Source organism: Eublepharis macularius, chromosome 6, assembly GCF_028583425.1.
Source record: "Eublepharis macularius isolate TG4126 chromosome 6, MPM_Emac_v1.0, whole genome shotgun sequence".
NCBI lineage: Eukaryota > Metazoa > Chordata > Lepidosauria > Squamata > Eublepharidae > Eublepharis > Eublepharis macularius.
The window spans coordinates 16403440-16418813 of NC_072795.1; the positions used below are offsets into that span (position 1 = coordinate 16403440).

A 15374-nucleotide genomic window follows, 5' to 3' on the forward strand; every position below is an offset into this window, starting at 1 on the left:
ATGATGTCTTGTGGAACACTGTTGGGAAACACTGCCTTAGCCACTGGGCTCTGCCACATAGCCAGGGGATATTTTTTGAGAAACAAAGCACATATATTGGGGGTTAAAAGTTGTATTTGTATAATGTATATGGGTAAAATAATCATAATATATTGGCTCTTATGAGGAATTGTGGGGAAACTTATCATTTCCTTAGGACAACAAAGCATATGTCTATGACATTGCCCTCAAAAAGTTATCATGAAGTACGAGTGTAGTATTGGGCACCAAATATATTCTCTGTTGTTCTTAACAAATTCTTAACAAAATTTTGTTTTTGACATGAACATAGTAGTGACTTTGTTTTCAGTGACCCACCATTTAACATCATAGTTTAATTTCTGAACTGTTTGGCGATCGGTATTGACGATAAGATATTGATATATCTGTAACAGGTTGCTGAAGTTTCCTCCTGACGCAAGTCATTGTTGATTTCACTGTTTATAGGGGAAAGGCTCTAGGGCGGCAGATAAGGCTGTTGCCATGGTGATGAAGGAGATACCGAGGGAGGAGTCTGCCGAGGAAAAACCCCTCCTTACTATGAAATCACAGGTGGGCAGAATGTAGGATTCCAAGGAGGAAGCTGACATATGTTGATTTTCATGGAGGCCAATTAGCCGAGAATTGTTAACTGTTCTTGGAGCCAAAACAGCCCCCCAAAGGAGCTATTTACCGTACGGCAACTCATAAACCCAAATTATGTTGGCAGTGTGTTGCCGGAAAAAGAAAATTGTCAACATTTCGTTATCGCACCTGTTGCGGTTTTAGCTTCAGCGAATCTACTTGAGCTTGGCCCCTTAGAAAATTTCTACTCAAATATACAAAAACAATTGCATCGTACATAAAGTGATACTGACCAAAAATAGTAACCTGCACTTTATAAATGCGCTGCTTGTGCATTCAAGTTTGGGGAGTTTTAAAAAAAAAGGACAGATGTTCTACATAAAACGATTTGCAGAGCCACGGTGTACATATGTCAGTTACCAGCTGAGTATCTAAAAATGATTGAAACTGTCAACTGTGATTCATGCTGTCCATAGATTCCATAATACTGTATATATAAATGCACATAACAAAAGAGATATCGGTTGAACCGTACATAACAGCTCTTCTAGAGAAGTGTTGTTTTTGCACCATTCAATATGTGCTTGCCTCTCTGCCTCAGATTTCAGCTCCCTTCACACTTGTGTGCTTCTCTGTATTGTGATCCCACATGGCTATGTGTGAATGATGTGATGACACGGGTGAGGCTGATTGCGGGATGCTTCCTATTGAACTAGAAGCACTGGAGGATCACAGTTAGAGGAAGCCGCTTTCATGCTATTGCAACGCCATATGAATGGGGCGTTCCAGTTACATCTTTGTAAACAGTCATTGCCAAGATATAAGCCCATTAAGTGAAACTAGAGTGTAAAACATAAGGAGTTGGACCTAATGAGCCATGAATGGAAGGAGTTCATGGAGTAGATCTTTCCCTTTCCAACCCTCCTGCATGCCCATAAAATCTGAGGTCCTGAGAATAAAATGTGGTGTGGGGATATGTAATGTAGTATACAGAATCAGCAGAAATCTCTCCCTCCTTCATGCACAAGCTCTTGCTATGCTTGTGCAAGAACTTGTATGAGAGGGAAGTGGGTGTTTCCTGCCAATTTCCCTTCTTGCTGTAACTCAAGAGCGTTTCAGGAGACTGCAAAGAAGGAAGATCGGTTCCATGAATCCCTTCCATCCATTGTTCATTGTAACCAGTGCATAATGATTAAAAAGTTTTCCTTTGATCTGTTGATCTAGGTCAATCGTGCCATTGTTTGATTTTTTTAAATGAATATCCCGCCTTTCTCCCTGATGGGGTCAAAGTGGCTTTTCACATTGTTCCCCCGTCTTCCCCTCCCCAAAACAACAACATTGTGAGGGCAGGTTAAGCTGTGACAGGCAAGCTTAACCCGGTAAGCTTCCATGGTTGAATGAGGGATTCAGACCTGGTCATCCCAGGTCATAGTATGACACCCTAATCACATGGCACTTTACGGAATACAAAAGTACAGGTGCCCGCCCCAAAGCGCTTGCAATCTAAACTTTACTCCAAGCCCACATTCCAACTTTGTTTTGTTGAAACTTTGCACATTTGTTCTAGTTCTGGCCAGTTTGCAAGATTTTGTTTTTAATGGAACTGCAAAAACTGTTCTACTCAGGGCTTTTTTTTGTTTTTTTAATACTTTTATTAGGGCTTTTTTTCTGGGAAAAGGTGGAACTCAGTGGGTTGCCCGTGGAGAAAATGGTCACATGGCTGGTGGCCCCGCCCCCTGATCTCCAGACAGAGGGGAGTTTAGATTGCTCTCTGCACCGCGGGCAATCTAAACTCCCCTCTGTATGGAGATCAGGGGGCAGGGCCACCAACCATGTGACCATTTTCAAGAGGTTCCAGAACTCCGTTCCACCGCGTTCCAGCTGAAAAAAAGCCCTGGTTCTACTAAACATTCACTGGACAAGATTATGATAACTTTGATTTAGTATCTGACTCTGGGCACATGAGTCCAATTTATACTGTACCAGACCATTGATCTGCCAATGCTTTTGGGCTGCTCTCCAGAGCTTCAAGCAGAGGTCACTTGCCCAACCCCTCTATCCGAGATTCTTGTAACTGGAGAGCTGGGGGTTGAATTTGGGACATTCTGCACTGTGCCTCTTCCCACACTTCTATGGAAACAAACACAATTTTTTTAAAAAATGAACGGGAAGGAACCGATTATAGAAACCAACCACTCTGAGATCCTAAGCACATTTTCCTGGAAGAAAACTCCTCTGAAACAATGGAATTTGTTTCCCTGTAAATAGTGTTAGCCTAGTGATATTTATATAGCAGAATGTACAGGGACAGAATCAGTTGCACCCTAAACTAGATGCCAACTTGGGGCATATAGTTATAAAATATTACAATCAGTTTATTTACAGCCTACCTTTAGACTCAAGGCAGATATTAAGATTGTTAAATCTCTGATAGTACAATTCTAAGTAGAGTTACACCAGTCTAAGCATAATTTAGCAGAATCCCTCCAGTCTAAGCCCGTTGATTTCAATATAATTAAAATGCCAAGCTTATTTCCATCTTTTTTTCCGAAACCTCGTTGTTCTGTAATTATTCATTGATTTATTTGAAAAGGCCAACTCACTCTTTCCCCAAATTATACATCAGTGATACAGTTATAATTAATGACTGTCAACATTTTCTTCTACTTTCCAAGTCATTCTTATCTGGATTGCCTCTTAATGCAGCATTATATATACAGGGGCTCAGAATGTCCTGTGTTGATTGCTTTGTACAAGATATGGGATATCTTGGAATGTTTATATACTCAGATGCATCGTATTTGTGATCTTGTCTGTTTTTGTCCATGTATACATGCACCTTGGGAATCGAGACTGATTGCAGCTTCGCAGCACACGTTATAACAATGCTTCACATTTATACAGCGCTTTCAAATATGCAAAGTGCTTCACATAACATTATGCTGTTGCAATTTTTACAACCGCCTTGTAATGCAGGTCAGGATCATTATCCTCCATATTGGGGCAGTGTTGAGATAATAGCATGCTTAGTGAGATCATGACAGAGACAAGATTTGAACCAGGGATTTATTGATTTGTCTCTTAGTCATAATATTGTATCCACGCTCAGCTTTTTTTGTGCACATGGCAAAATAGACACATGCGGCTCTCATACATTAAGCTTTAACTTAGGGAAAACATCATGTGTGAAATAGCCTTCTGCTGAGACATGATTGGATGATGCAATAGGATGCTTCCTTTGATGCATCCTATTTTGGATGGTACAAACACCCATTTCTGAATCGTACATGTTGAGACACCTGATTCATAATGTGCTTTGTGCCCCCATTTGTATTGGTTGTCCTGTAACATTCACCAGTAGTCATTTGTGATCCAGTTTTCCAAGGTCAAATGTTTTATGTTAGCCTGCATACACTTCTTTTCCTCACTGTGTACAAGTTGAACAACGTCCCCGTTATGCACCAGTTGGCTGCACAAAGCCTAGAGGAGGCAAAATCGAATGGATGAGTGAGTATTTTCGGTCACTGTCTCCTGCATTTGCGTACATCTGTTTGCAGTCTCTGGCCTCCTCTCTCACTTGCATATCTGTCGCATAAATGTCACTCGCTGTTTTATGATGCCTTTGTCTGTTAGCCTGTGTGTGTGTGTTTGGTTGAGAACATTTGTCTGAAATAAAATAAAATGAAGAAAAAACTTGGGGACCCATTTGTGTATCCCCTGTATAGGATGGTAGACACCCAAACTACAGGCTGTCCTGTGGTTGCGCTTCTCTATCACATTGATAATGCATGCACACTTTGATAACATATGCACACTTTGATTGTGTGTCCATTCCGTGCTGGTGCACCTCTGTTGCCGGCTGTAAATATAATCTTGTGATCTCGGTGACAGATGTGGTCAGCACTTTACCAGTGTGATAGGGGAGTCTCACCACAGGAAATCGGTACAGTGCCAAACAGCTGGTGTGACAACTGAGGCTTACAAACATAATGCTGGGTGGAAGGCCATTCAGACAACTACCCAATACAGAACCATCTTTTAGCCGTTTTAGTGCCTCATGTCTAATTTTTGTACATTAATGATGAGGCTGGATGAGGGCTGTAAGGAGTAAGGAAGCAACAGAATCCTTGGCACCCGTTTTTGCCATTTGCAGACAAACTACTGAATTAATTTCCCAAATCAAATCAGAACAAAGAGATGTTTTCAGTAGCCTTTTAAGGAGTCTCCTCTTACTTGGAGTGGAAGGAGCCCCTCCCCCCAAGAAAAGTATCATGTGTCGATTTGTCAAGAATGTCCTTGTATGCCTTTATGATAACCAAAAGTGCTTTGGGGCACATTGAGAAGTTTCAATGACCCAGGCACATTCTGAGCTGAGAATCCCTTGGTGCAACTCAGCTCATACCCAACCAGCAGTGGTGGCAGCAGGCATTATTGTGATTGGCTGGCTTGAGCCAAACAACCATTGCCAGCACTGCTAGGACTTGGCTCAGCTCACTGCTGTCTGCCAGCAGCCTCCAGGACAGTGACCCACCGGGATCTTTCCTGGCATGTTAAAAGGCCAGAAAGTGCCATTTATCCTATTGTATGCTGTTTACACTGGACTATACTTCATCTCCCATTACAATGTTTTCCAGTGGAGTCAGTTCACCGATTTCACCACCAGGCAGCAAGCGATATATGTGAGCCAGCCCTGGAAGTGCCTTGGCTGGAAAGTTTAGATATTTAAACAGCTCTGTATACTCATTCTTAAAAATTGGCTGCTGTCTGGAAGAAATTTGAAGTCTTTTCTGCCCTGTTTCTGCCCCACTAGACTGTTGGTCCATCAATTCCAGTATGGTCTGGTCTGATCGGCAGCTGCGCTCCCAGGTTTCAGGCCAGAGGTGTTTCCTAGCTCTGCTATCTGCAATCTTTTTGCAAGAGATGCCAGGAATTAAACTTTTGCTGTGGAAAGCATGAGCTCCACCATTGAACTGAAACAAGAAGGTCCGTTTCAGTGTAGTCGAACTAACTAGTGGTGGGAGGGATATACATGAGATGACAGAGAAGATGAATGAGCTGGCTGAAACGTTCCCGGTTTTAAACCCCACCATGTGCTTTGTACAGCTGAGCAGCGTTTAAGTTGCTAGCAAAATAATCTCCAAGCGACTGGCCGCAAGCATTTATGCTGTAAGGCTGTAAGAAGTATTAAGCCGTAGCGATTGTTAGATAAATGGTAATAATTAGTAAGTTAAGTATTGTTAAATCTTGTATTTATTTTTAGCAGAATGCATCTGATTTCTTGCCGGAGTATCCCCATGTGAATGCTCTGTTTTAATTGCCTCGATGAAACAGGCTTCCAAAATTGGCTGCCAGCCTGAACATTAAACCAACTTTCCTTCATATAAATAAAACAGATTGTTCCACTGAGTAACTGATTTTGTCATAAATTAGCAGGAAACAATGGCGCGGTCATAATTTTTTTTTAAAAAGTAAGCCTTGTTCATTACTTTCTCCCCAAAGCGGGGAAAAAACTATACAGAAATGTAATGCTTTTCTGTATTTAACAATGGCATCCTTCTCTGGGTTGGGCATCGGTGAAGGCTGATTTCTAAAAAAATATGTGCCAGGATCAATCCTACCTGGGAGAAACAGGCTTGGATTCCGAGTGCTCTTTTCACGTGCAGTAGGCTCTTCTGCTGATAGTGATTTTTGTCAATTCCCTCTTCTCACTGCAGCCTGCCACTTTGACCCTGTGATATTTCTGGGGATCCACTGGCCCAATGGGTCACAATGGGGGGAGGGGGTTAGAAGAGTTCAGAGCAAGGGGGAAGAATCAAAGTCACCAGTTAGGCTATGTAGGTCTGCCCATGTTGGAGAGCATCCAAGCTGTATTTTTTAATCTGGAATCCCAGCTGCCAGACAATAGACTGGGGTTATTCAGCAGTGAGAGAATTGCACTTGGCACATACTCAGAGGTCTGTTCAGTATTATGTTAAATCTGCTGGAAATCACTGGTGACACCAGTCAAACCAGTCCACAGAAAACTACCAGTTGGCTGACCGCTCACCTGTGCCTTTGTTTATAAAAAGAATCCTTTAGCCCACCCCTAACCAACCTCTTTTCAACTAGTTTAATTGGAGTTGAGCTCTACTTCTCCCTTTTTCCACTGGTAGGGAGTGTGTGCGATTGATGCTTTAATACCATGTACACAGTGATGATGCACAATATGGAGGGAATAGAAAAGGGATTTGGCTCCCTCCTGGTCTCCAGCCTAACATGGCTTTCTGGCCAATTCTCCCACTGCCCCATTTCATTAAGGCTTCTACACTGGAAGGGTTAGCATCCATACACAATCAATTTCCATCTTACAATGGTTGTGTAGAGAGAGAGTGGAGGGAAGACTTAATTGTTTCTCCACTTCCCATTTCCCTACTTCAAATCCTCCCTCCCGTGAGACAGGAAAACACGCATTTGAAGCCCCACCGGCGGAGGGGGGAAGCAGCTTGTCAGGGGTGATTTGAAAAAGCTTAAGACTTGAATGTCTCTCCCCTACTTCTTCCCCACTCTCTCTCACACACATATCCCCCCAAACAGAGTTTCAAGCAAGAAAAGAATTTTGAGATGATAGGCATGTAATGTTTAATAATCTACCCATTTAGCAGAATTATATGATGCAGTTCTTCCTATTCAGAATGAGAGATCTCTCTCAAAGTTTGAATTTTTTAAAAAAACCATAGAAAGCTAGTCTGTTGGGGAGGTGGACTTCAGCTGACTTCTCCCTGGTGCACTAGTTTTCTCATTGTTTTTTTTGAGGGCGTGCATTTGCAGAAACTCTCAAAGGTGAGATCCGGGGGGGTTTTTTCAGCGGGAACGCGGTGGAACGGAGTTCTGGCACCTCTTGAAAATGGCCACATGGCCGGTGGCCCCGCCCCCTGATCTCCAGACAGAGGGGAGTTTAGATTGCCCTCCATGCCGCTAAACTCCCCTCTGTCTGGAGATCAGGGGGTGGGGCCAACCGCCATGTGGTCCTTTTCGCCAAGGGTGATTTAAACTTTTAAAAACTCCCCCCATGTTCCAGCTGACCCAAAATGATATCATTGTGCGGTCTTTAGTTCCACCACTAAGTTCCACCACCTCTTTTCCCAGAAAAAAAGCCCTGGTGAGATCCACCAGGAAAAGTTCACAATCCTGCTGCATGTGTTGTTGAGCTCTGAGGGTTTGGTCAGATTGTGAGCCAATCCTTTGCAGAAGTCCTTACAAATCAAGACTTCTGAACACAAATTGGCAATCGGTCTGAACAATCCTTGAATCCTTCGCAAGATAAGGCTATGGATATGCACCACCGCAGATGTCACTTCACAGGAGCAAAATGATGCCTGCCAGGTTAAACAATTTTACATGGTAGTTTAATTTCTTCTGTCTGTGGGTATAAAGGATGTAAGGTATTCCGGCTTAAGGCACAGCACAATGACTCATTCGAGATCTCTCGAATCTCTTTTTTTTTCTCTTGAAAAAAACAAGAGGGGGACTTTTCCAGGAAAAACTCATGGTCCATACACTTCCTGCCTGCCTGGGTTTGTATTTTGGAGTATCAGCTGTTTAAGTTACTGTGGGAATAAGGAGATGACACCCTCTCCCCGTAGGACACTGGATAGTTCTTGACAACCAACAAGATATATTCTGGGGTTACTGTTGGTTTACCCCTGGGATAGAATATTACAGCGTTCAGTTCCTCCAGCCTTTTCATAGTACATGTGTCCAAAACAGGTCGATCTGGAATAGTAATTTTAGTGCTCTTCTGTTCTTCCAAGCAAATAGGGAGGTTGGCTTAGCAGCGTAAGTAAAGTCCCACTGATGGCCCATACCAGCAACTCATTCTGGGAGAAGAGGCTCATGACAACCCCTCCAGCCCCTTATGGAAACCATCGATATACCTAGAGACCACATTATGGGATTCTCTCATTTGTAAGCATTTAGCAGAAACTGCTTGTCATTTTTTCTTGCAAGCATTATAACTAGAAACTTGCCGTCATTAAAATGCAGGTTCCCCAAACTCTTTGATTTTTTTTAAATTAAAGTGGTGCTCAGAGCACAATCGCAAGAACTTAACAAGACAAGATGGAGGTTTACATCTTGCTCCATCCATCAAATGCAAAATGCAGTTCATGCAGCCTCAATTTAACTTGGGGCTGTGCAGGGGAGAGAAGAGAGAGGAAAGAGAAAGTTCAAGTCTTTAAATGCTACTCAGGCTCCTCAAAACCATCTCCTTCCCCAGCACTCTGGTATTTGCATTTTAAAGGAGATGAGTCATCTTTTTAAAAGATATGTCTTTCCTCCTTTAAAATGCTAATACCAGAGTAGGGAGGAACCCATTTCAAATAGCAAAACCCAGGGTAGATGGAAAGCCTTCCCCCTTCCCAGCTCAGCCTTCAGGCAAACTGAGGACATGTGACCCTGCAATTTGTTTTTTCTGGAAAGATCAAAGATGTGTTCACTTCCTCTTATTATGTCTGTGGACTCAGAAAGGCATATTTCTAGACATCCTTGGCATGGTCTACCAGCAGTTTCTCACGCAGAAATTCCATTTAAATGCTAAGCACTGTGTCCTTTTTGTACATCTCCCTTTAATGTCAGCGGTACTTGCACAGGAAAGCTTCATGTGCTGATGGACTCTGTTACTTTCCATATAATTAGAAAGAAAGTAAATGTACAGTTTTATAAAAGATCAAAGAACAAGAAGAAAATCAAACATTCTCAAGTGAAGGATTAAGGCCATCAAATGGTTAAGATTGCTTTCAGATGTGATACAAACCTATCTTGGCAATCAGAGCAAATACTTTAGACCAGCAGCTACATAAGAGGAATGGTTTCTATTCTCATCTCTGGCTTGCTGATTACTGTCCAGAAACTAATATTTGTCATCTTGGACTATAGTTTGAAGTCAGATGGCTTCCTTTTTCCAGAATCCACCTAGCAGAAAATTATAGAATTATAGAATCGTACGGTCATAGGGTTGGAAGGGACCTCCAGGGTCATCTAGCCCAACCCCCTGCACAATGCAGGAAATTCACAACTACCTCCACCCCACACCCCTAGTGATCCCTGCTTCATCCCCAGAAGATGGCAAGACTCTGTCAGGATTCTTTGACCAAACTGATCTGGGGAAAATTGCTTCCTGGCCCCAACTTTCAGAACTGTCTTAAAATACTTTACGATAGAAAAAGCTTTTATAGATTTATTTTCTCTCCTGGCATATAATTGCTAGTAAAGTTTTCAACTGCATTTTTCAAATTACGCCAGTGAGCAAACTTCATTTCTGGTGATGCAGACGCTACAGCTACATCAGTTTGTCTTTATGCATAAATGCAATTTCAAGTCACGGTCCTATTACGACTGGGGTAAACAGGCTGCTTTAGCAGCCAGAAAGGATTCTGTTATCAATGAAGCAAAGGCTATATAAATAGATTTGAAAAGGAAAAAAGGATAGAGTACTTTCCAGCTGTACTTGACTCGTCTTCAGTATATCACAAGTCACTTACAATCTGATATACCTCTCTGAATTCTTCAACGGTGTAAATGCAATGCCCATAGAATGGTGTGGAGAGAAAGCAGGGCGGGAAATCAGCAACAGTGTCCCCCCATCAAAAAGATATCTTACATATTTATCCTGTACTTCCTCCAAGGAGATCTCTGGACAGCGTAAATGATTCTACTCTCCTCCATTTTATCCTCACAGCAACTCACTGAAGTACATCAGTGTGCAAGAAAAAACTGGCCCAAGGCTACAAAGCTGAACCTTGTGGCTTTGTACCCATATCTCCTCAGACTTTGCCTCAAGGTGTAACCACTACACAACACTGTCTCTGACTTGTTAGGGAGGTAAATCCCCAAAGTTCTTCTTGAAATTACCGTTCTTCAAGTGTGGATGGGCCCACACATGCCTTGGGTGGCCCAATGATGGACCGCGGCATTCTGATACTCTGCCTGCTGAGCCTTTAGGACACCAGATAGGATACTTGGCAGAACTGATAGCTTAGCAGAGACATTTTCATTGATGCAAAACCAGGTCCTCACTGGTAAGACTGAGCAGTTGGAAATCAGGGGAGAGGATCCTTGGACTTTTCTTTGCACCCTGTCCTTTGCTTCCTAGGGAATTTGGATGGATTGCAACACTTTGTGATCACGGGGGAATGGCGGCTAGGTACTAAACAAGCTACCTTAAAATGACTTGAGAACTATGGTGGTATTCAGTTACCCCAACCAGAGCAGTAACTCAGCTATCCCTTCCGTGAGGATAGTTTAAGTGGATAGCCGTGTTGGTCTGCAGTAGAACAGCAGGATTCAAGTCCAGTGACACTTTAGAGTTCAACAAGATTTCAGAGTGTAAGCTCTGACTGGTGGAAGCTTACACTCTGAAAATCTTATCTGTCTGTAAGGTGCCACTGGACTCAAATCCTGCTGTTCACCTAGCCATAAACATGACCACTGGCGACAGATTACCTTGGATTAATCCTTTAAAGTATTCCATCCCCCAATGGCTACCAACCCAACCTGAAAACCCTAACTTCAAAATTCTGCTCTTAACCCATTGTTCATCCAAAGTGTGCACCATGTTTGCTAACACCTCCAAATTGCTCCCTTACCCTCAAAGCTATCGTTCCCCAAAGTATCAGCTTTCCTTCTGTTCTGTCCGCCACAGACAGGAACTCGCCCCAGCCATGATTTCTTTATCTACGGTTAGAGAGCAAGCCTAGGTAGGTCTACTCAGAAGTAAGCCCCATGTTATCCAGTAGGGCTTACTCCTAGGAAACTGTCTTTAGGATTGCGGTCTCAGAGCCTCCTTCCCCTTCCACCATCCTGCCTATCAGTTTGGCCGTCCACTCAAGTGTCAAATATCTCCTCTCACCAGAAACTCTTGTTCCTACATCCAAGTAGGGTCAAAAGGCAAGTGACTCTGTGAGGTCCATGACTGAATCTTGCCAGCATTTTTAAAGCCTAGTAAGTACCAAAACAAGGAAAGGGTCAAAAGAGATTTAACCCTTCTATCATCACTGATATTAACCCTCCCACTTGTATTTCTATGAACCTTGGAAAGGAAAATACAAAAAGACAGGTCAAGAGAGGTTCTCATCTTTTTTCTTTCTTTCTTGAACTGAAAGCCATAGAGGATAGAGACTTGATTCAGATTGGCAAACCAGATGAGAGTAGAAGAGTTAAACCCTCCCATGCCTCCAAAGCTGAAGTGGAGCCCAGCATGACCTTGAAAACACTGGAAAGATCTAATAACAGAGAAGAAAATAAAGCTTGGCTTTGAAAGCCAAAGAAGCTGTGTTTCCTTCCCTCCCACCACCAAATTTCATCTGGGGAAAAAAAACCAGCTCTTTGTTTCAATGCCAGCCAAAATTCAGGAAATTTTACAGCACAATCTTTGTGTGATTCTCTGTGTTCAGCTATACTCGCTATTTGCTAGTCTTTTTCTCCAATTCAAGAAGAAAACTCTTTTTTTCAACGAGGTTTTACAGATCTTTCCCACACCTTGAATATCATGTTCCTTTAAAGAATCCGTCCTTAGTCTGACAACATTTGAGATTACCGTCTGAGTATAACAGTCAATCTAATCTGTGAGTGTCATTCATGACTATCCTTCCAAGATGGGTGGATAAGCAAGCATGTTTTTGTACATTGACCTATTGAGATTGTTTAGAGACTTAGAAAAGAGCAAGAGTCCAATAGCACCTATAAGACTAAAAATAAATTTGATAGGGTATGAGCTTTCGTGAGTCACAGCTCACTTCCTCAGAGGCCTAGTGCTTGAAGAAAGAACACATTGGAGGAAGAGAGGAAAGCAGGAAAAAGCAAAACGAGATGAGAGAGCAACACATTGAGAAGGAATGACTGCCAATGGCAACATGTATATAGTATAAGGCAGTTGTTGACAGCTTGTTCACGTATGGCCAGGATGGAAGATTTAAATGAAAAAGACCACACGATTGAGCCTTGGAGTCATGGGAACTCCCCCACTGTGCTTAGAATCTGTGATCAAAATTGTACTTTATGCCCATGAATTCCTATATGTTAACGGCTTATATATCCCGTCTGTTATGAAAAAGCACTCGTCGTCTGTAGCTGCAGAAACTTTCCAGGAGAGAGGGAACACCTTAAAGACTGACAAAGCATAAGCTTTCAAAGTGAACTCTGAGTCCCGAAAGCTCACATAGAAATAAACATGGTTAGTTGGGGGCCACATAACTCCAGTGTAATTTTGCTAGAATAGATTAACGCAGTAAACGTGTCTCATGATCAATGTGCCAGCCATCTGTTTGCAGAGGTGGGTGGGTAGGTGTGGTATGTAAGCAGCCGTGGTTCAAAGAACGCTATCCTCCCGTACAAGGTGTGTCCATCACCTCCTGGGCCTGCCCCACCCCTGGCCAGGTCCAAGCCTAGAAAATGCTGCAGCTCACCTGTGTTGCCGATGGCTGGGGGTAAGCCGAATTCCTGCTGTGTGTCGGCTCCCTCATTGTGCCGCAGTTATTTGCATGGCTTGGCCAGAGGACCAGCCCTGTGTGTTGGGGAAGGGCCATTCCACTGTCCACATATGGATAGCGGGGTGGATCCTACCCTAATCTTCCCACTCCCCCAAAGTTGCAGCCTTCCTCCAACTTAAGCAGTTTTTCCATTGGAGGACAAGCCACTTCAACTCCTTAGGGCTGGAGGAAGACTCCTTGGAAGATACTTAGCTCCACCCTGATATACAACACCCCGTGAAGGACTGAGGAGATGATGTGGTTAGGATTCGTTTTCTCATTTGTAGAGGCCAGTATGCTCTCCATTCTTCCTCCAGCCCTTGACCAGGTTTTACCCTAGCCTCCGCACCACTGGATCAGTGCTCCATACTTAGACTTCCCCCAGTGATTGCAAAATCCAAACTGGGTGCTTCAATTTAGGCAGCTGTATAGCCTAGTCCTATTGAGAGAGGGGAAGGGGATTAGACTGCTTCTTGCTTCTCTTAGTGCTTCTTGCCGTTTGAGCTGGAGCTGAATCTCTTGGTGCTTTTCCACTTAGACCCCCAGGCATGTTTCAACACTGACTTGACTAGTCACCAGTCAGATAATAATGGTAGGTCAAAAAGGCAAATATCCCTACTGGCTACAGAGACGTTAAACGAAGCATGGTTTAACACGCTTCCAAATCATGTTTAATGTATCTTTGGAAACCTGCATATAATTTTTAGCCTCAGAAGGGGAAAGATACAATTCCGCATGAAAATCCTAAAGTTGTCTGTAGCGCTTTCGCTTTTATCGCCTGCCTTCCACCCGATCGCTATATCCATTTTGTTATGTGCTTTTAAAAATACTTGATGCCCAATTCAGGAATTTGACCCCCCTCTCTCTTCTCCCCACCTCCCACCCCTAGCTGGTGAATGAGCAGCAAGAAAGCAGACCCCTACTGAGTCCTTCCATCGATGACTTTCTCTGCGAAACCAAATCGGAAGCTATTGCAAGACCTGTGACATCGAATACAGCAGGTAGCAGCATTCATTCTGATTCTGTTACCCAATTCTTTCTGTGTTGTCATACGTTCACCTTTGCACTGCCCTCACCTCATCTTTCCAAAGCTTACGTAGTGCACAACTCTTCAGTGCAATCCTAGCAGGAAGGGGAGAGGGAGAATGCCAAAGGCATTGGCAAATATATAGTACCTTTAAACCATTGGCCATCCATTGCCTCTACAAGAGAAGAGAAAATTCCTTGCTTCTTGCTCCTGACTAGCTCCTCCCCACCCTCTTTTTGTAGGTCTCTAGTAAGTTTTAAGCTTACCTCTTCTCCATAGAGCTCAGAGAAGCATGTATAACTCTCCATTCCTGATTTTATTCTCACAACAGCCCTGTGAGGTAGGTTAGAGAATGAGAAAGAACGCCTGGGCCAGCGTCACCGTACAACCTTCATGCCATTTGGGGGATTGGAGCCCAAGTCTTCCAAATTCTAGTCCAGTGCTCTAACCACTTACCACACAGTCTCTCCTTACTTAGCTTTTGTCTCTGCTTAATCTTCTCTTCTTCATTCCCAGATAACAAATTCCAGAGAGTTAGCACAAAACATGTGGCAGAGATCACAGATCTCCATCAGACCGGCAAAGGTAGATTGAACATGCAGCTCTACTGGCAATCAGTAAGGAGCGAAGGGTCTGGTGGATCTGGAACCTGGCTCCCTACACAGCTCTTAGCATTTTGAATCAAAATGGTTTTTAAAAGACTGTGGTTTTAAAAGGCTACATCTTTTTTCCCTTTAAAATGCCAGTAACAGCATGGAAAGCTTATTCAGTTAAAAAAACAAATAGGAATTGGAATCCCCTCTCCCCTTCCCACATGGCCCATGTATGAATGTTGGCTTTATTCATGCACAATTTATCTTTGACTGACTGAGGGGGCATAATTGTATCTGGGTTTTTTCCTTCTGCAGCAGCAAAGAGAAAAAAAAGAGTCTTGTTACACCTTAAAGACCGAGGCCTGATTTAAGTGTGATGCCGGCAGAGGCTAAAGCTACGGGACTTGGCACTTGCCCGTCATCTTGGGAAAACTGGGCTGCCATCGGCAGAAGAGAGGGCCTTTGCCTCTGCCAGCGTCACGTTTTAATTGGGCCTAACAAATAGACAGGGGGAGAAATGGTCATAGGTCTAGAACCTGATATGATTTTTTGTGAATAATCAAACAATTATAGATGGAAAATAATGTATTTACTTGCTTACTCCATTTATGGTCTGCTTGCGTCGATGAGGCTAAAGGCAGACTGCAC

The 15374-nt window shown here is 43.1% G+C and overlaps 1 protein-coding gene across 3 annotated transcripts in view; it reads left to right on the forward strand.

The window, feature by feature from the left end:
- The first annotated feature begins 507 nt into the window (after positions 1-507).
- PEX5L (peroxisomal biogenesis factor 5 like) overlaps positions 508-15374 on the forward strand; it is a 65085-nt gene continuing 50218 nt past the window's right edge. For 2 of the 3 annotated variants that reach the window (XM_054983249.1, XM_054983251.1), the window contains exons 1-2: positions 508-591; positions 13996-14107. In XM_054983249.1, coding sequence (XP_054839224.1) covers positions 523-591; positions 13996-14107 — 181 coding nt within the window. In that variant the 5' untranslated portion in view covers positions 508-522. Of the gene's footprint in view, positions 603-6916; positions 6918-13995; positions 14108-15374 lie in introns of all 3 variants that reach the window. The other variant, XM_054983250.1, reaches the window with a different exon arrangement.